The sequence below is a fragment of the Scyliorhinus canicula genome, chromosome 3, assembly GCF_902713615.1.
Source record: "Scyliorhinus canicula chromosome 3, sScyCan1.1, whole genome shotgun sequence".
In the NCBI taxonomy this organism is placed as follows: Eukaryota; Metazoa; Chordata; class Chondrichthyes; order Carcharhiniformes; family Scyliorhinidae; genus Scyliorhinus; species Scyliorhinus canicula.
The window spans coordinates 135,071,309-135,086,648 of NC_052148.1; the positions used below are offsets into that span (position 1 = coordinate 135,071,309).

The 15,340-nt window shown below is 46.7% G+C and overlaps 1 protein-coding gene across 3 annotated transcripts in view; it reads right to left on the reverse strand.

Moving 5' to 3' along the window:
* wdr19 (WD repeat domain 19) overlaps nt 1-15,340 on the reverse strand; it is a 215,643-nt gene that overhangs the window by 66,996 nt on the left and 133,307 nt on the right. For all 3 annotated transcript variants that reach the window (XM_038791401.1, XM_038791400.1, XM_038791402.1), the window contains exons 15-18: nt 14,567-14,716; nt 14,087-14,234; nt 13,000-13,204; nt 3,774-3,933 (exon numbers count right to left, since the gene is read on the reverse strand). In XM_038791401.1, the coding sequence (XP_038647329.1) occupies nt 3,774-3,933; nt 13,000-13,204; nt 14,087-14,234; nt 14,567-14,716 (663 nt within the window). The remainder of the gene's footprint in view (nt 1-3,773; nt 3,934-12,999; nt 13,205-14,086; nt 14,235-14,566; nt 14,717-15,340) is intronic.

The following is a 15,340-nucleotide window of genomic DNA, read 5'->3' on the forward strand; positions in this document are numbered from 1 at the left end:
GTTGTTGGGAGACTTCTTACTGTGCTCACCCCAGTACTGCCTTGGCATCTCCACATCTGTGGAGAGAAACACAGAGTTAAAGTCTGTATGACTTCTTTTATCATACGGAATCGAAATGTTAACTCTGTTTCTCTCTCCACAGATGCTGCCAGACCTGCTGAGTTTTCAAGTTTTCTATTTTTATTTCAGATTTCCAGCATCCGCAGTATTTTGCTTATAGCTGTCTCTAACTGTTCTTTGATAGTTAATTCTCATGTTCATTGGTGCTTGCTGTGTCAGTTATCATTTGGTGCTGGTGAGTATCACGTATAGAACCATATCACAAAGCATTGCATCAATTACAGGCTATAATTTTGCCACAGTTACGTCAAGCAATTTGTTCCCAACTTAAAAATCAAATGTTCTTATTTTTACTTTGCCATTATAAATTCTTATTTCAAAAGTTATTATGGAAACAACGTCTGTAAAATTGTCACACTGCACTTGCACCTTTCTGCCAATGCGTTTCTGTTTTTTATCCTTTTCAGGTAGGAAGTGATATGGTTTCGTCACAGAAAAATACAGTGCAGAAAAGGCCGTTCGACCCATCGAGTCTGCACCGGCACATGAAAGGCACCTGATCTGCCAATCCTAATCCCATTTGCCAGCACTTGGCCCATAGCCCCGAATGTTAAGACGTGCCAAGTGCTCATCCAGGTACTTTTTAAAGGATGTGAGGCAACCCGCCTCTACCACCCTCCCTAGCAGTGTATTCCAGACCATCACCACCCTCTGGATAAAAACATTTTTCCTCAAATCCCCCATGAAACTCCCACCCCTCACCTTGAACTTGTGACCCTTGTAACCGACCCTTCAATTAAGGGGAACAGCTGCTCCCTATCCACCCTGTCCATGCCCCTCATAATCCTGTACGCCTCGATCAGGTCCGCCCCACAGACTTCTATGCTCCAGCAAAAACAACCCAAGCCGACCCAACCTCGCTTAATAACTTAAATGTTCCATCTCAGGCAGCATCCTGGTGAAACGCCTCTGCACCCGCTCCAGTGCATTCACTTCCGTCCTGTAATGTGGCGACCAGAACTGCACACAGTATTCCAGCTGTGGCCTCACCAATGTTCTATACAACTCCAACATGACTACCTTGCTTTTGTTATCTATGCCATGATTGATAAAGGCAAGTGTACCATATGCCTTTTTCACCACACTATTAACCTGCCCTTCTGCCTCCAGAGATCTATTTACAAATACGCCAAGGTATCTTTGTTCCTCAGGACTTCCCAGTGTGGTGCCATTCATTGAATATTTCCTTGTCAAATTGTTCCTTCCAAACACTTTTCAGGATTAAATTCCATCTGCCACTTTTGTGCCCATTTGATCATCCTGTCTATATGTTCCTGTATCCCAAGACTCTCAGCCTCACCGTTAACCACCCATCCTATCATTGTGTCATCCGCAACCTTACTAATCCTACCCACCATATAGTCATCGAAGTAATTTATATAAATGACGATTAATAGGGGATACAGCACAGATCCCTGTGGTGCGCCACTGAACTCTGGTTTCCAGTAACTAACGCAGCTGTCTGTCATCACCCTCTTGTTTCCTACAGCTCAGCCAGCTTTGAATCCACCTTATCAAGTTCCCCTGTATCCCATGCGCATTTGCCTTCTTTATAAGTCTCCCATGTGGGACCTTGTCAAATGCTTTGCTGAAATCCATGTAAACTACATCAACTGCACTACCCTTATCTACACACTTAGTCACGTGCTCAAAAAATTCAATCAAATTTGTTAGGCATGACCTCCCTCTGACCTGACGGGGACAGGACCCATCAATGACTGTAGGCTTCATTTGAAAGGGAAACTGTGCCCTCAGTGACTACCTCACTCCCACATCCCTACTTTTTCCTACCAGCTGCTAACTCCCCTCATGACACAATTGGCGGGATTCTCCGACACCCCCCCCCTCCCCCCCCCCGACGGATCAGAGAATCCCCAGGGGGGCGCCGTGAATCCAGCCCCGCCGCTCCGATGCCAGTTGCCGTATTCTCCAGCGCCGGTTTTCGGGTGGATGCGGGGATCACACCACGCCGGTCGGGGGCCATTGGCAGCCGTCCCTCCGGCGATTCTCCGGGCCCCGATGGGCCAAGCAGCCGTCGGTTTCTGGGCAGTCCCGCCGGCGTGGATTCGACATGGTCCCACACAGCGGGACCAGGCTGGTAGGCCGGCTGGTGCAGTCCTCGAGGGTGCACAGGGCGTTCCGGCCCCGGGGTGGGCCCCACGGTGGCCTGGCCCACGATCGGGTCCCACTGATCTGCGGGTGGGCCTGTGCCGTGGGGGAACTCCTTCCTTCCGCACCGGCCCCTGTAGGGTTCCGCCATGGCCGGCATGGAGAAGACACCACCCCCCTTGAGCATGCGCCAGAATACACCGGCCGGTCTGCGCATGCGCTAAATGACACCAGCGTTTCTGCGCATGCGCTAACTCGCGCAGTCCCTCCGGAGAATTCCACAACTTCTGGTTGGCCCGACGCCGGAGTTGTTCGCGCTGTTCTTGGCGCCGGGCCAATTCGTTGATTGCAGTGAATTCCGCCCCTTATTCTTTACCTTTGTACTACCTTCCTATTTCTCCAGTGTTACTTATCTTTCTTTAACCTTCCATTCATGGTAACCCCAGTCCCTCTAATTTCTCCCAAGATTAGCTAGTGAGAAGCTTGAAGCCATCTCATACACAAACAGCTCCCTCGTTTCCTCTATGTTTCCCTCAAAAGGTTGCTTGCTTTCAAACTAAAACTTAAAAAGTCAAATTGGAAAAATGAATGCAATTATCTGACATTCTCTGCATGTGTGACTGTCTCTCAATTCACCCACTTTCTCGATATCCATCTCCCTAACGTCCAATTTGTCTGCTTCCCTCCAAGAAGCATTGCTTGCCTTCAAAATGTAACATTAAGAAATCTAATTAGAATAAGGATTAAAACTGCCTTTCCCTCTGTTTGCAGTTACAATCCATCTCACATGTAAGCAATTGACAGTGACCTTTTTTAACTGCCAACAAAACACAATGTGAAGTAATTAGTAGGCTTCATAATTCACCGCCTTTGAAAACTGAGCATTAACATCGAGACACTCTCTCAATATATTTTCCGAAATGCATAGAATACAACAAAAAGTACATGCGTATAGTATAATTAGTACAACTACATTTCCATCACTTTCACACAAACATTTAAAGAAAAACTCAATATATAAATGTGATTTCAATTAAGCTTTTGAAATTTACTTTCTTGTGCTTCAAATTTATTTGGCATAAGGTACTGGGTACAGCTGACTAAATGGTAATGACTTTTCTGAGGAAATTAAGTGCAACAAATAAACTTGGACTGTCAACCCAAATAATTGGATTTTCAAGATAGAGATAGATAGTTTTTTGAAGAATAAAAGAATAAAGGGTTATGATGTTTGGGCAGGAAAGTGGAGCTGAGTCCACAAAAGATCAGCCATGATCTCATTGAATGGCAGAGCAGGCTCGAAGGGCCAGATTGCCTACTCCTGCTCCTAGTTCTTATGTTATAGTCACAGCTCTGGCCAAAATATCAACTTCAAACCCAAGAGTTTGGGAAAGGCTGAGGCCTTTAAATAAACCTTTTAATGAAGCCATTGGAAGAAATAAAATACAATTCAAAGGATAAATGTAACCATGATGTTTATATTCTTATTTTATACATAAGCAATTGATAAAAAGATATTTTCAGTCACCCGAATCAGAACCAACCTTGACCTGCTCCAGTGAAATTACCATTCCGACATTTCCTATCATACGATACACACGGATTGCAAACTCCACTTCCATGTGATGGAGGCAAGCACGAGCGAACTCAGTCCATGCTGAAGGATCAGTAAGTAATTTGCACACATCCCATGCTTCACTAAACCTGCAAGAGTCACAAGAAAAATTAATAGCAATATAAATTCAAAATAGTTTGGATGATAAGCATGTGTATTATATGGTGTAGTATCAAGTCACAGAGACGAGCTTTGTGATGGGCACAGCCAAGAGAGCGATGGGAGGCTACAGTTAGAGTGCCTTTGGATTAAGGATAGCCTTAAAAAGTCAGAATTTGGTATGTTGAGTTGCCTGTAAACATTCTTGAAGAAAAGTTCCATGAATTGTATCAACACATTTATGATAACCTGTGACACCTGTGTGTGAGATATTGCAATGACGATTCCCCATTTATAACACTCATATTTGTCACATTTTCCTTCTTAACGATACTGTGGATGTTCCTGCAACATATGGACTGCAGCGGGTCAAGGAGTGGCCTAGTCAGCAATGCCCACAGCGTATGCATTTTTAAAGCATAAAAGCATATGGCCGGGGCCACACGGGTGGCACAGTGGTTAGCACTGCTGCCTCACAGTGCTGAGGAACCAGGTTCGATCCTGGCCCCGGGTCACTGTCCGTGTGGAGTTTGCACAAGCTTCCCATGTCTGTGTGGGTCTCACTCCCCACAACCCAAAGGAGTGCAGGGTAGGTGGATTGGCCATGCTAAATTGTCCCCTTAATGGCAAAAAAAAAATAGGGCACTCGTAACTTATAAAAAATAAATAAATAAAAGCATATGGCCACAAATTCAATTCCCAAACGGTTGCAAAACAGGCTTCCCTGAGGTAGGTCATTTACACTGCCTCTGGGTTTGTAACAATGCATAGAAATGGCTGTGAAGAGGAAAAGTTTTCTCTGCCATTCCCTCTGCTAAGTTGAAGCTGGACCGTTCCATGCTCCTTGTAATAGGAGGCTGTCTGGAAGCCAGTGCTTTCAGCATTGCAGTGTGCAGGCACAGAAATGCTCTCCTGTATGCTGGTCCATTATCAAGGTTCTCATCTGCTACCTTGTCCTCCAGTAAGCTGGTACATGACCCATCCTTTACCCCTGACTTGGTTGTAGCTCATTTATGCCTGGTGCTGATCCCAATTCTATGCTAGCGCCCAGAATAAGCGCAGTGACAGTGTCTGAATTGGTGGTTGCAAATGTCAGCTCACATGATGGAACCTCTTCGTCAATGCTGTGCTGTTGCCCTTTCTCCTCCCTTTGGACTGCAATGGCTATGTAATTAGCAGCTGGCCGCATGATGCACAGGACCATCTTCTGTGCAGGGTTTAGGCAATGCAGGCACTTTTGTCACTTGCCAGATTGAGTCTGATCTGCTCCCTTCTAATGTATGCCACTTAGTCTTGCAAGAGAATGCCAGTGATTGTCTAACACACTGATATGCCTGCAATAGCTAAATATCTGGAAATATATGGAAACAGTGAGGCAATCTGGAGGTGGTATTGTTACAAATGTACGGGTGAGGTGGAGTATCTGGATGCAATGTATGAGTGTCATGGATTGCTTCTAGCTGTTTGATGGGGGTGTAGTGTATGGAGCAATGTGAGAAATTGGTGTTGTAGTGGGTAAGAGTTTTGTGGTGGGCAATGCATTTGAAGATGCATTAACTACCTGCATGAAGTCATTCGGTTTCCTGTGCATTGACTGATGTCAGTCCTTGAGCCTAGCTCCTGGGAGTTGACCTTTCTGGCCATCAACTCCCACTCGCTTCTTAGGGTGGTTCTTGAGGGTCTCCTCGCCCTTTCACTTGGCCATGGTGTCTTTCCTTTTGCCCACCTTTACCACTAATGGCTCCAAGGTTACATTCTGGAGCGTGGATACCCTGGTGTTCTGTTTGCTAAAATGTCCTTTTTCCCATCTTCCTTAAGAGACAGTCTTCCTCGAAGAAAAAGCAGGCTGCTTATACTATGTGAATGGCAAACAATGCTGCTGCCATCTCCTGCCATATGTACAATGCACCTAGCAACAGAGGAGACCAGTGCTGATAATGGTGCTGAAATCATGCCGGTGAGGTGGGTTGGCCAATTTTGTGTCTTGACTACCTCGATCTGAAAAGACACGGGCAGGCCACAAACTGTGACCCCATCTATAAATTGGAACAAATGAATGGCACGCGCTCTGCCTTTGTGCAATTTCTGTCGGATGACACTGTGAAACTCTTCCCAGCTCGGAATGCCTACCTTATTGGATTTCAAATGTGCAAGGGAGGAACCAGTTAATTGTTAAAAGCAAATTACACTGCTTGGACCCGATAAAAGAGTCAATTGAGCGGTTGGAGCATAGATTGGACGCCCAGGATCGGGCGAACCAGAAGGTGGAGAAGGCGCTGGCTGAGCAGGAGGAACATCAGACTGCGGTGGAGTTGGAGGTGGGGATGCTGAGGGACCAGCAGAAGAAGCTCCTGGAGAAGGTGAAGGACCAAGAAAATAGGTCCCGCCAGCAGAATCTAAGAATTGTCAGGTTCCCGGAGGGTTCCGAAGGAACGGATGGTGGGGCATACAACGCAGACTTGTTTGTGAAGCTGTTGGGGGATGGGGCATTCTCCCGGCCCTTGGAGGTTGACAGGGCTCATAGAGCACTCGCGAGGAAGCCGCGAAGGGGAGATGAGACCCCCCCCCTGAGGGCAATGGTGGTGAGATTCCACAGATTCTCGGATAAGGAGCGCATTCTGCAGTGGGCCAAGCAGACATGGAGTTGTAAGTGGGACAATAGCATCCTGCGGGTTTACCAGGACCTGAGGGTAGATGTGGCCGGGAGGAGAGCAGGTTTCAACCAGATCAGGTCGATGCTTTTTAAGAAAAAGGTGAAGTTTGGATTGTTATACCCAGCCCATCTCTGGGTCACGCATGAGGATCAGCACTTCTACTTCGAGTCGCCCGAGAACGCGTTGGACTTTGCAAAAAAGAAAGGGCTGGTGATGGATTGAGAACTTTTGAACTTGGCTGCAACGTTCATGTTTTTGTTTTTTCTTTTTTGTTTCTCTGTTTTTGTAAAAAGTTTCTCGTTTTGCGTTTCATGAAAGATGTTCAACGGTGCAGGTGGTATTAATAAATGTGTATGCGCCAAATTGGGATGATGTGGAGTTTATAAAGAGGATGCGGGGGAAGATACCGGACCTGGACCCGCACAGGTTGATCGTGGGAGGGGACTTCAATACAGTTAAGTACCCTGGCTTGGAGCGGTCAAGCTCGAAAACAGGCAGTGGTGCCAGCAATGGCAAAGGAACTAAGAGGGTGACAGTAACCAGCGCCCGCACCGGAGGTCGGATGTGGGTCTTTTGGCAGATGAAGGGATCCGAGCGGCTGAGGAAATGTATTCAGAGCTACCTGCAGGTCAATGACACGGCACAGATTTCAGCAGTGGTGGTGTGGGAAGCACTGAAGGCAGTGGTCAGGGGAGAGCTGATCTCAATCTGGGCCCATAGGGAGAAGGTGGACAGGGCGGAGATGGACCGACTGGTAAATGAGTTATTACAGATTGATAGGAGGTATGTGGAGACCCCAGAGGCAGGGCTTTTACGGGAACGACAGAGGTTAAAGGCGGAGTTTAGCTTGCTGACCACAGGGAGGGCGGTGGAGCAGTTGGGAAAGGCGAGGGCGGTGATCTATGAACATGGAGAGAAGGCCAGCAGAATACTTGCACAGCAGCTTAGGAAGAGGGAGGCAGCTAGGGAGATAGGGAAAGTAAAGGATGGAGGATTTCATTTCATTTTTTCGTAGATGGGAACCTGGTTGGTGATTCAGTCGGGGTGAATAAGGCGTTTAGGGATTTCTACAGCAGGCTGTACAGGTCGGAATCCCCTATGGGGCCGGAGGGGATGAGGTGCTTCTTGGAGGTGCTGAATTTCCCCAAGGTGGACAGGGAGTGGTTAGAAGGGCTGGGGCCCCAATCGGGCTGGAAGAGATAGTGGAGGGCTTGAAGGCCATGCAGGCGGGTAAGGCCCCGGGTCCAGACGGGTACCTAGTGGAATTTTATAAAACGTTCTCGGGGATATTGGGGCCAGTGTTGATGAGGATGTTCAATGAGGCAAGGGAAAGAGGGGTGTTGCCCCCAACTATGTCATAGGCAATGATTTCGCTTATTCTTAAGCGGGACAAGAACCCTGAGCTGTGAGGGTCCTACAGGCCAATCTTCCTGTTGAATGTAGATGCCAAATTGCTGGCCAAAATCTTGTCCTCCAGGATCGAGGACTGTGTCCGGACGTTATTGGGGAGCACCAGACGTGGTTTGTTAAGGGAAGGCAGTTGGTGGCCAATGTAAGAAGGCTGTCAAATGTGATCATGATGCCCCCGGAAGGTAGGGAGGTGGAAGTAGTGATCACAATGGATGCAGAAAAGGCTTTTGATCGGGTAGAATGGGACTATCTGTGGTAGATACTGGGATGGTTTGGATTCAGGTGGGGCTTTATTGACTGGGTCAGGTTACTGTATCAGGCTCCTGTGGAAAATGTACGGACGAATAGGACAACATCGGACTATTTTAGACTACACCGGGGGACGAGACAGGGATGCCCCCTCTCCCCACTGTTGCTTGCGCTGGCTATAGAGCCGTTGGCAATTGCTCTGAGAGCCTCGAGGGGCTGGAGAGGACTGGTCTTGGGGGGGGGGGGGGGGGGGGGCACAGGGTTTTGCTCTATGCGGATGACCTGCTTCTGTATGTTTTGGACCTAATAGAGGGGATGGAAGAAATCATGAGGACTCTCGGGGAATTTGGCCGGTTTTCGGGGTATAAGCTTAATATGGGAAAGAGTGAGATGTTTGTGGTCCAGGCGAGAGGACAGGAGAGGCGACTGGGAGAGTGCCGTTTAGGTTAGTAGAGGGAAGCTTTAGGTACCTAGGCATCCAAGTGGCGTGGGAATGGACCGGCTGCATAAATTGAATCTGGCCCGGCTGGTGGACCAAATGAAGGACCATTTTCGGAGGTGGGACACGCTTCCGCTGTCTCTGGCGGGGCGGGTCCAAACAGTGAAGATGACGGTCCTCCCGAGATTCCTATTTGTATTTCAGTGTCTCATCTTTATTCAGCGGTCCTTTTTTAAGCGGGTCAACAGAGTGATCATGGGCTTCGTCTGGGAGGGCAGGAGTCCGCAAGTAAGGAAAATAATGCTTGAGCGGAGTCGGGGAGAGGGTGGGAAGGCGCTGCCAGATTTTAGCAACTATTACTGGGCGGCGAATATAGCCATGATCAGGAAGTTGGTGGTGGGGGAGGAGTCGGCATGGGTGCGTATGGAGGCGGCTTCATGTAAGGCACCAGTTTGGGGGCGTTGGTAACTGCGCCTCTGCCGCACCCGCCGGCACGGTACTCCACCAGTCCAGTGGTGGTGGCGGCCCTGAGAGTTTGGGGCCAGTGGAGGCGGCATGTGGGAGCAGTGGAAGCATCGGTCTGGGCCCCAATCTGTGATAATCACCGGTTTGCCCCGGGGAGTATGGACGGGGGGGTTCCGGTTATGGCGGAGAGCAGGGATTGAGAGGATGGGGGATGTGTTCATAGAGGGGAGCTTTCGAGTATGAGGGCGTTGGAGGAAAAGGTTGGGTTGGCGAGGGGAAACTAATTCAGGTATCTGCAGGTGTGGGACTTCCTATGTAAACAGGTGTCAACCTTCCTGCTCCTACCACTAAAGGGGATTCAGGCTAGGGTAGTTTCCAGAGGGTGGGTAGGATAAGGGAGCATCTCGGACATTTATACGTAGCTTATGGAGTCGGAGGAGACGCAGACCGAGGAGCTGAAGCGCAAGTGGGAGGAGGAGCTGGGAGGTGAGATAGAGGATGGTCTATGGGCAGACGCGTTGAGTAGAGTCAACATGTCCGCAACATGTACCAGGCTCAGCCTGATACAATTTAAGGTTGTTCACCGGGCTCACATGACAGTGGCCCGGATGAGCAGATTCTTTGGGGTGGAGGACAGGTGCACAAAATGTGCGAGGACCAGCGAACCATGTCTCAATGTTTTGGACATGTCGAAAGCTTAGGGGATTTTGGCAGAGGTTTTGCAGACGTCATGTCCACGGTGTTAAAAACAAGGGTGGCGCTGAGTCCAGAGGTGGCGATTTTCAGGGTGTCAAAAGACCCGGGAATCCAGGAGGAGAAAGAGGCAGATGTTCTGGCCTTTGCTTCCCTGGTAGCCCGGGGATGGATACTATTGCCATGGAGGGACTCAAAGCCCCCGAAGTCAGAGACCTGGCTATCGGACATGGCTAGCTTTCTTTGTTTGGAGAAAATCAAGTTTGCTTTGAGAGGGTCACTGTTAGGGTTCCCCCGGAGGTGGCAACCATTTGTCAACTTCTTTGCGGGACATTAATCGTCAGCAGACGGGGAGTAGTTTAGATTAGAGTAGGGGGTCTATAAGGGAGGGACCTGTATGAGAGGTAAATGGCTTTTGCACCATGTTTATGGTTTCATCTATGTTGTTTATTTTGTGATGTTACTATACCAAAAGAACCTCAATAAAATGTTTATTAAAAAAAAAGCAAATTACTACAGATGCTGGAATCTAAAACATAAAACAGAAAATACTGAACAATCTCACCAGTCTGACAGAATCTATGGAGAGTGAAGGGAGCAAAGTTATGAGTCTGGATGACTCTTTATCAAAGGTAGAGAGAACTGAAAATAGGGTCAGAGTTATACTGTTGGGAGGGGTCGCTGGAGCTGGATAGAGGGCAAGCGAGAGGTGGAGATTGATAAAGATGTCGTGGACAAAAAGATAAAGGGAACTTTATAAAAAGTGCAATCCAAGAGGTCAAACTACAAGGAGAAAAGCCATGACATACTTTTAAGACTGCAAAGAGAAAGAAACTATTTATATTACTGCTAAATTGCCCCTTCGTGCACAAAGATATGCAGGTTAGGTGAAGTTATAAAATTGCGTGGATAGACAGGGGAGTGGGTCTAGGTAGGGAGTCCTTTCGGAGGGTTGGTGCTGATTCGATGGGCAGAACGGCCTCCTTCTGCGTTGTAAGAATTCTATGTAATTGAATAAGAAGGGTGCTGGTAGTGGTACATTAAGAGATCAAACTCAACTCACCTCTTAGTGGTACCTCGAGCCTGCCCTCACCCCATCTCTTAAGGGCAGGGTACCCCTGGATCCGATCCCTGGCATGGACAACCTGGCACCTGGGCATCCTAGAATTATCAGGGTGGTTCTGCCAGGTTGCCCAGGTAGCAGTGCCAAACTCCCACCCTGCCCAGAATCCGGCCACCCGGGGGCCACCAATGGCCTGGGTGACCCCTTCAGGTGCTGTTACGCCTGGTCCACATTTGTATGGTCCAGTGCTAAACGGTGTCATGGCGAGGTCTCCCAGGTGCGGGCGCTCGATCCCCAACCTTGGGAGAATCAGACGCTGACATATTTAAATGAGCCGAAATGAGTGATCAACAAGGCGAAGATTAAAACATCTGCCCATGCTCCTGCCTGCAGGTCCAGCAAGTCTGACACCCCGAATATGGACCCCAGGAGACTGGGCTCTAAATCCACATGCAAGATCGCCGACATGGTGCTGAAGAACAACCTCCATAATTTATTCAACTTCGGGCAGGACCAGAACAAGTGTACGTGATTGGCTAAGCCCCTCGCACATCACTCACAAATATCCTCTACCCCCTCATACAACCGGTCATCCTCGGCGTCATCAGGTGCGTCCTATGCACTGCCTTTAGCTGTATCAACTTCAGCTTCGTGCAGGAGGTTGAGGCGTTCACCTTCTGCAACACTTCACATCACAACCCCTCCGCCAGCGCCATCCCCAACTCCTCCTCTCACTTGGTCTTAACCACATCCAGAGATGTCATATCCCACCCAAAATCCTCCCATAGATTGCCAAGTTGACCCTCCTCTTCAGCCCCATCACCAGCCGTCCCCCTCCAACAACAAGGAGAACAATGCCACCAGAAAAGCCGGAAAAAACATTTTTGCGATATCCCACACCTGCATGTACCGGAAAGCCCCCCGCATGGGATCCTTTCCTCCAGCTCCTCCGAACATGTAAATTGGACTTCTGAAAACAGGTCCTTCATTTCCTTGCTTCATTTCATCACCCCTCGCTCCTTCAATCCCCGAAACCTAGCATCCATCCTCGCTGGCTCAATTCATGGTTAACTCGGATCGGCATCAACTTCAATCCCATCCCCAACCTAAAGTGCTGCTGAAATTGCCTCCATATTTTCAGTATGGCCACCAGCACTGGACTCCCCGAGTACTTCCCTGGAGCAAACGGGAGTGGCGTCGTTGCCAACGCCCACAACCCTGACCCTTTACAAGAGCCTGCCTCCATCCTCACCCACAAAGCCTCCATCTCCCTTTTCCAGTCCCACATCTTCTCAGCATTCGCTGCCCCAAAATAGTATAACAGGTTCAGAAGGGCCAGGTCCCTCGACTGTCATCCTCTCTGAAGTACTGTCCTGCTAATCCATGCCAATTTACCTGCCCACACAAATGGTGAGACCAACCTATCCACAAGCAAGATTTATACAGATTTATCATTATGCCTTGCTTTTGTATTCATGTCGTAATTTATAAAACCCAGGATCCCAAAGCTTTACTTACGATTTTCTTAAACCTGCCTTGCCTCCTTGAATGATTTGTGCACATACATCCCCCAGGTCCCTCTATTCCGGACTCCCTTTCGAACTGCACCCTTTATTTTGTATTGTCTCAGTTATTCCCACCAAAATTGAATTACTTCACATTTTTCTACATTAAAACTTATCTGCCAATTGTCTGCCCATTCCACCAGCCCATTCAAGTTATTTTGAAGTTTAGCGCTATCCTCTTCACCATTTATAATACTTCTAAGTTTTCCAAGCTTAACAGAATAGTGTGGATTTTCACACATTGACATTATACAGCATCTGTAATTTGTGAGGAAATGGAACACAGTGCAACCAGTGGCGTTTTCATTCTCCTCCTATTCATAATAATTGGGTATTACAGCCATCATATTTATGCTTGTGAAGGTGAACCCAATTCCAGAAACACTTAACAGCATGGAAATTCCTTAATCAAAGACTTAAAAGTAGCATTTGAAAATTCAGATAGCTTCTCATGAACTCAATTTGCTGGTATCTACACAATTCGCATGTTTTCATTATTCCTTAAAAAGCTATCTCACCTTTTCAGAATTAAACACTGGGACAACATTGGCTGAAGATCATTAGGTCCAAGATCCTTTAAACCAGCAAGGAAAGAGTGTGTGCTTAAAAGGATACTGCTGATTTTCCCACTCTGCGTCTGACATGTTAGCTCTCCATTATACAACAACAGTGGCTTGTGAGAAAATGGAAGTTTAGTACCACCTGCCAGTATGACTTTGGAACCTGTGAATTAAGCAAAGTGAAAAGAAATGGATTGCTACACCAAATGAAGATTAATGCAGGAATGTATGTGAGGAACAAAGATGTTTTAAAAATAGATTTTAAAAAATGGAAATATACTTTAAATGACAAACTGCTCAATGCAAATGAATTCTGGTAATAATGGCCAGCGGATGGACAGATTGTTTTTTTAAAAAATCAACAAATTAGATGGTATTTTGAAGTTCTTTGGAATTCTCTACTTCAGAATTCAGTTGTTAAGTATATTAGAGTTCAATAGATTTTTGGACACTATGGGAATCAACCATATGGGAATAATGCTAGGAGGTGTACCTGAGGTACAAAATCAGTCATAATCTTGTTGATTGCTGGAACAGGCTTAAAGGGTTAAATGGTCCACTTGTAGTCCTATTCATAGAATCATAGAATAGAATCACTACAGTGTAGAAGGAGGACATTCGGCCCATCAGATCTGCACCTACCCTCTGAAAGAGCTAGGCCCAATGCCCCACCCTATCCCTGTAATCGCACCTAGGGGCAATTTAGCATATCCAACCCATTCACCTAATTTGCACATCTTTGGACTGTTGGAGGAAACCAGAGCACCTGGAGAAAACCCCCACACACACAGGGAGAATGTACACACTCCACACGGACAGTCACCCAAGGTCGAAATCGAACCTGGGTCTCTGGCGTTGTGATGCAGCAGTGCTAACCACTGTGCCATCATTTCATATTCCTTATGTTAATATGGAAAAATCACTGTTTTCATTATACTTTCCTTACTGAGATTCCTACATACTTTTTATTCCTGACAATAAGGACAACACAAGCACAGCATCATAACTTCATCATACTTCATTCATACAGCTCCAACAATGCTACCTTGAATTGTGTCCTTGTGAAAAACGTAGGTGTACACTTTGTCATCATCATAAGCAATAAAGACTCCTTTATCCATTGTGAAGTGTTCCCAAAGAATACTTCTAACAGTAGTGGGAAAGTTTGGGACCTCGTGTACAGTATCATTGACCTTCAAGGTTAATGAGAATAAAATACATTTCAAATTTAAGATCACACACATACAAACACTTTCCCCTAAATTTACAGTAGCCTGCACTGTAAATAAAACTGACAGTCCACTCAGAATATCACAAAAGAAGTTTCAACTTCCCCAGTTTAGATGACAGTGTCATCATTTTAATATGGGGAATAAACAAATGAAGAATATTTTATTTTTACTTGACAGATTACTATTGTAATTACTCTTCCATATAGAGATTTATCTTTGTTTTACTTCATGAAAATAAGACCTTAAGCACAGTATGATAATGTCATGATGACACTGAAAACAGTATTACTTACTGGACAGTAGACAAACCCATCACTCTTGTCATCAATGAATACCATTCTGGTCCCGCTGGGATCTGGGAAAACTTTACGGATATTCACTGAATGGCGATACTCATTCACATACTGCCAGTCTTCAATATAGAAACATTGGATGATGCCAGTCTGAACAAGAAAGTCATGGAAATATTGTCAATACTCTCAATGCAAGTTCTCTGGAAATTTTACATGGGTATGTTGTGAAGGTAGGGTACCAAACATCCATGGACCTACATAACTGGCAGAAATGTAGCAGAGTGGATGCTAGCAAGGACCATTCCTGACTCCATTGGAGTACCCATGGACAAGCTCACTTATACTGCATGTAAATAATGATCATGAACATCAAAATGTGTGGATCTGGAGACATTTTCCAGAGGAGGGGTGAGGGTGAAGGAGCGTGTGAGAAAAGCAGTGCCCGCAACTTGTCTAACCGCGCCACCAGCAGAAAATTAAAAATATATATATTTTTAAGGGAGCTGATATTACAAATGAAATTGAAATTTTAACTGGGAACCTTGGGTGCCATGGGGCCATGCTTAGGATGGATGGAAGTTTCATGTGCCCCAGGTCCTTCTGCAAATTTCCAACAGGCAAATGTTAAAGCAAAGCCCCAGTGTCCCTGGGTCTCACCTACCTCCTCGTGGTTCCTATGCCCCATTTCCATCCTACGAATGGGGCTGAGGTTGAGAGTATTTGACCTCTAGGTATTTACTGCTAACTATCCAATGCAAGCGTCGGTTTAACTTA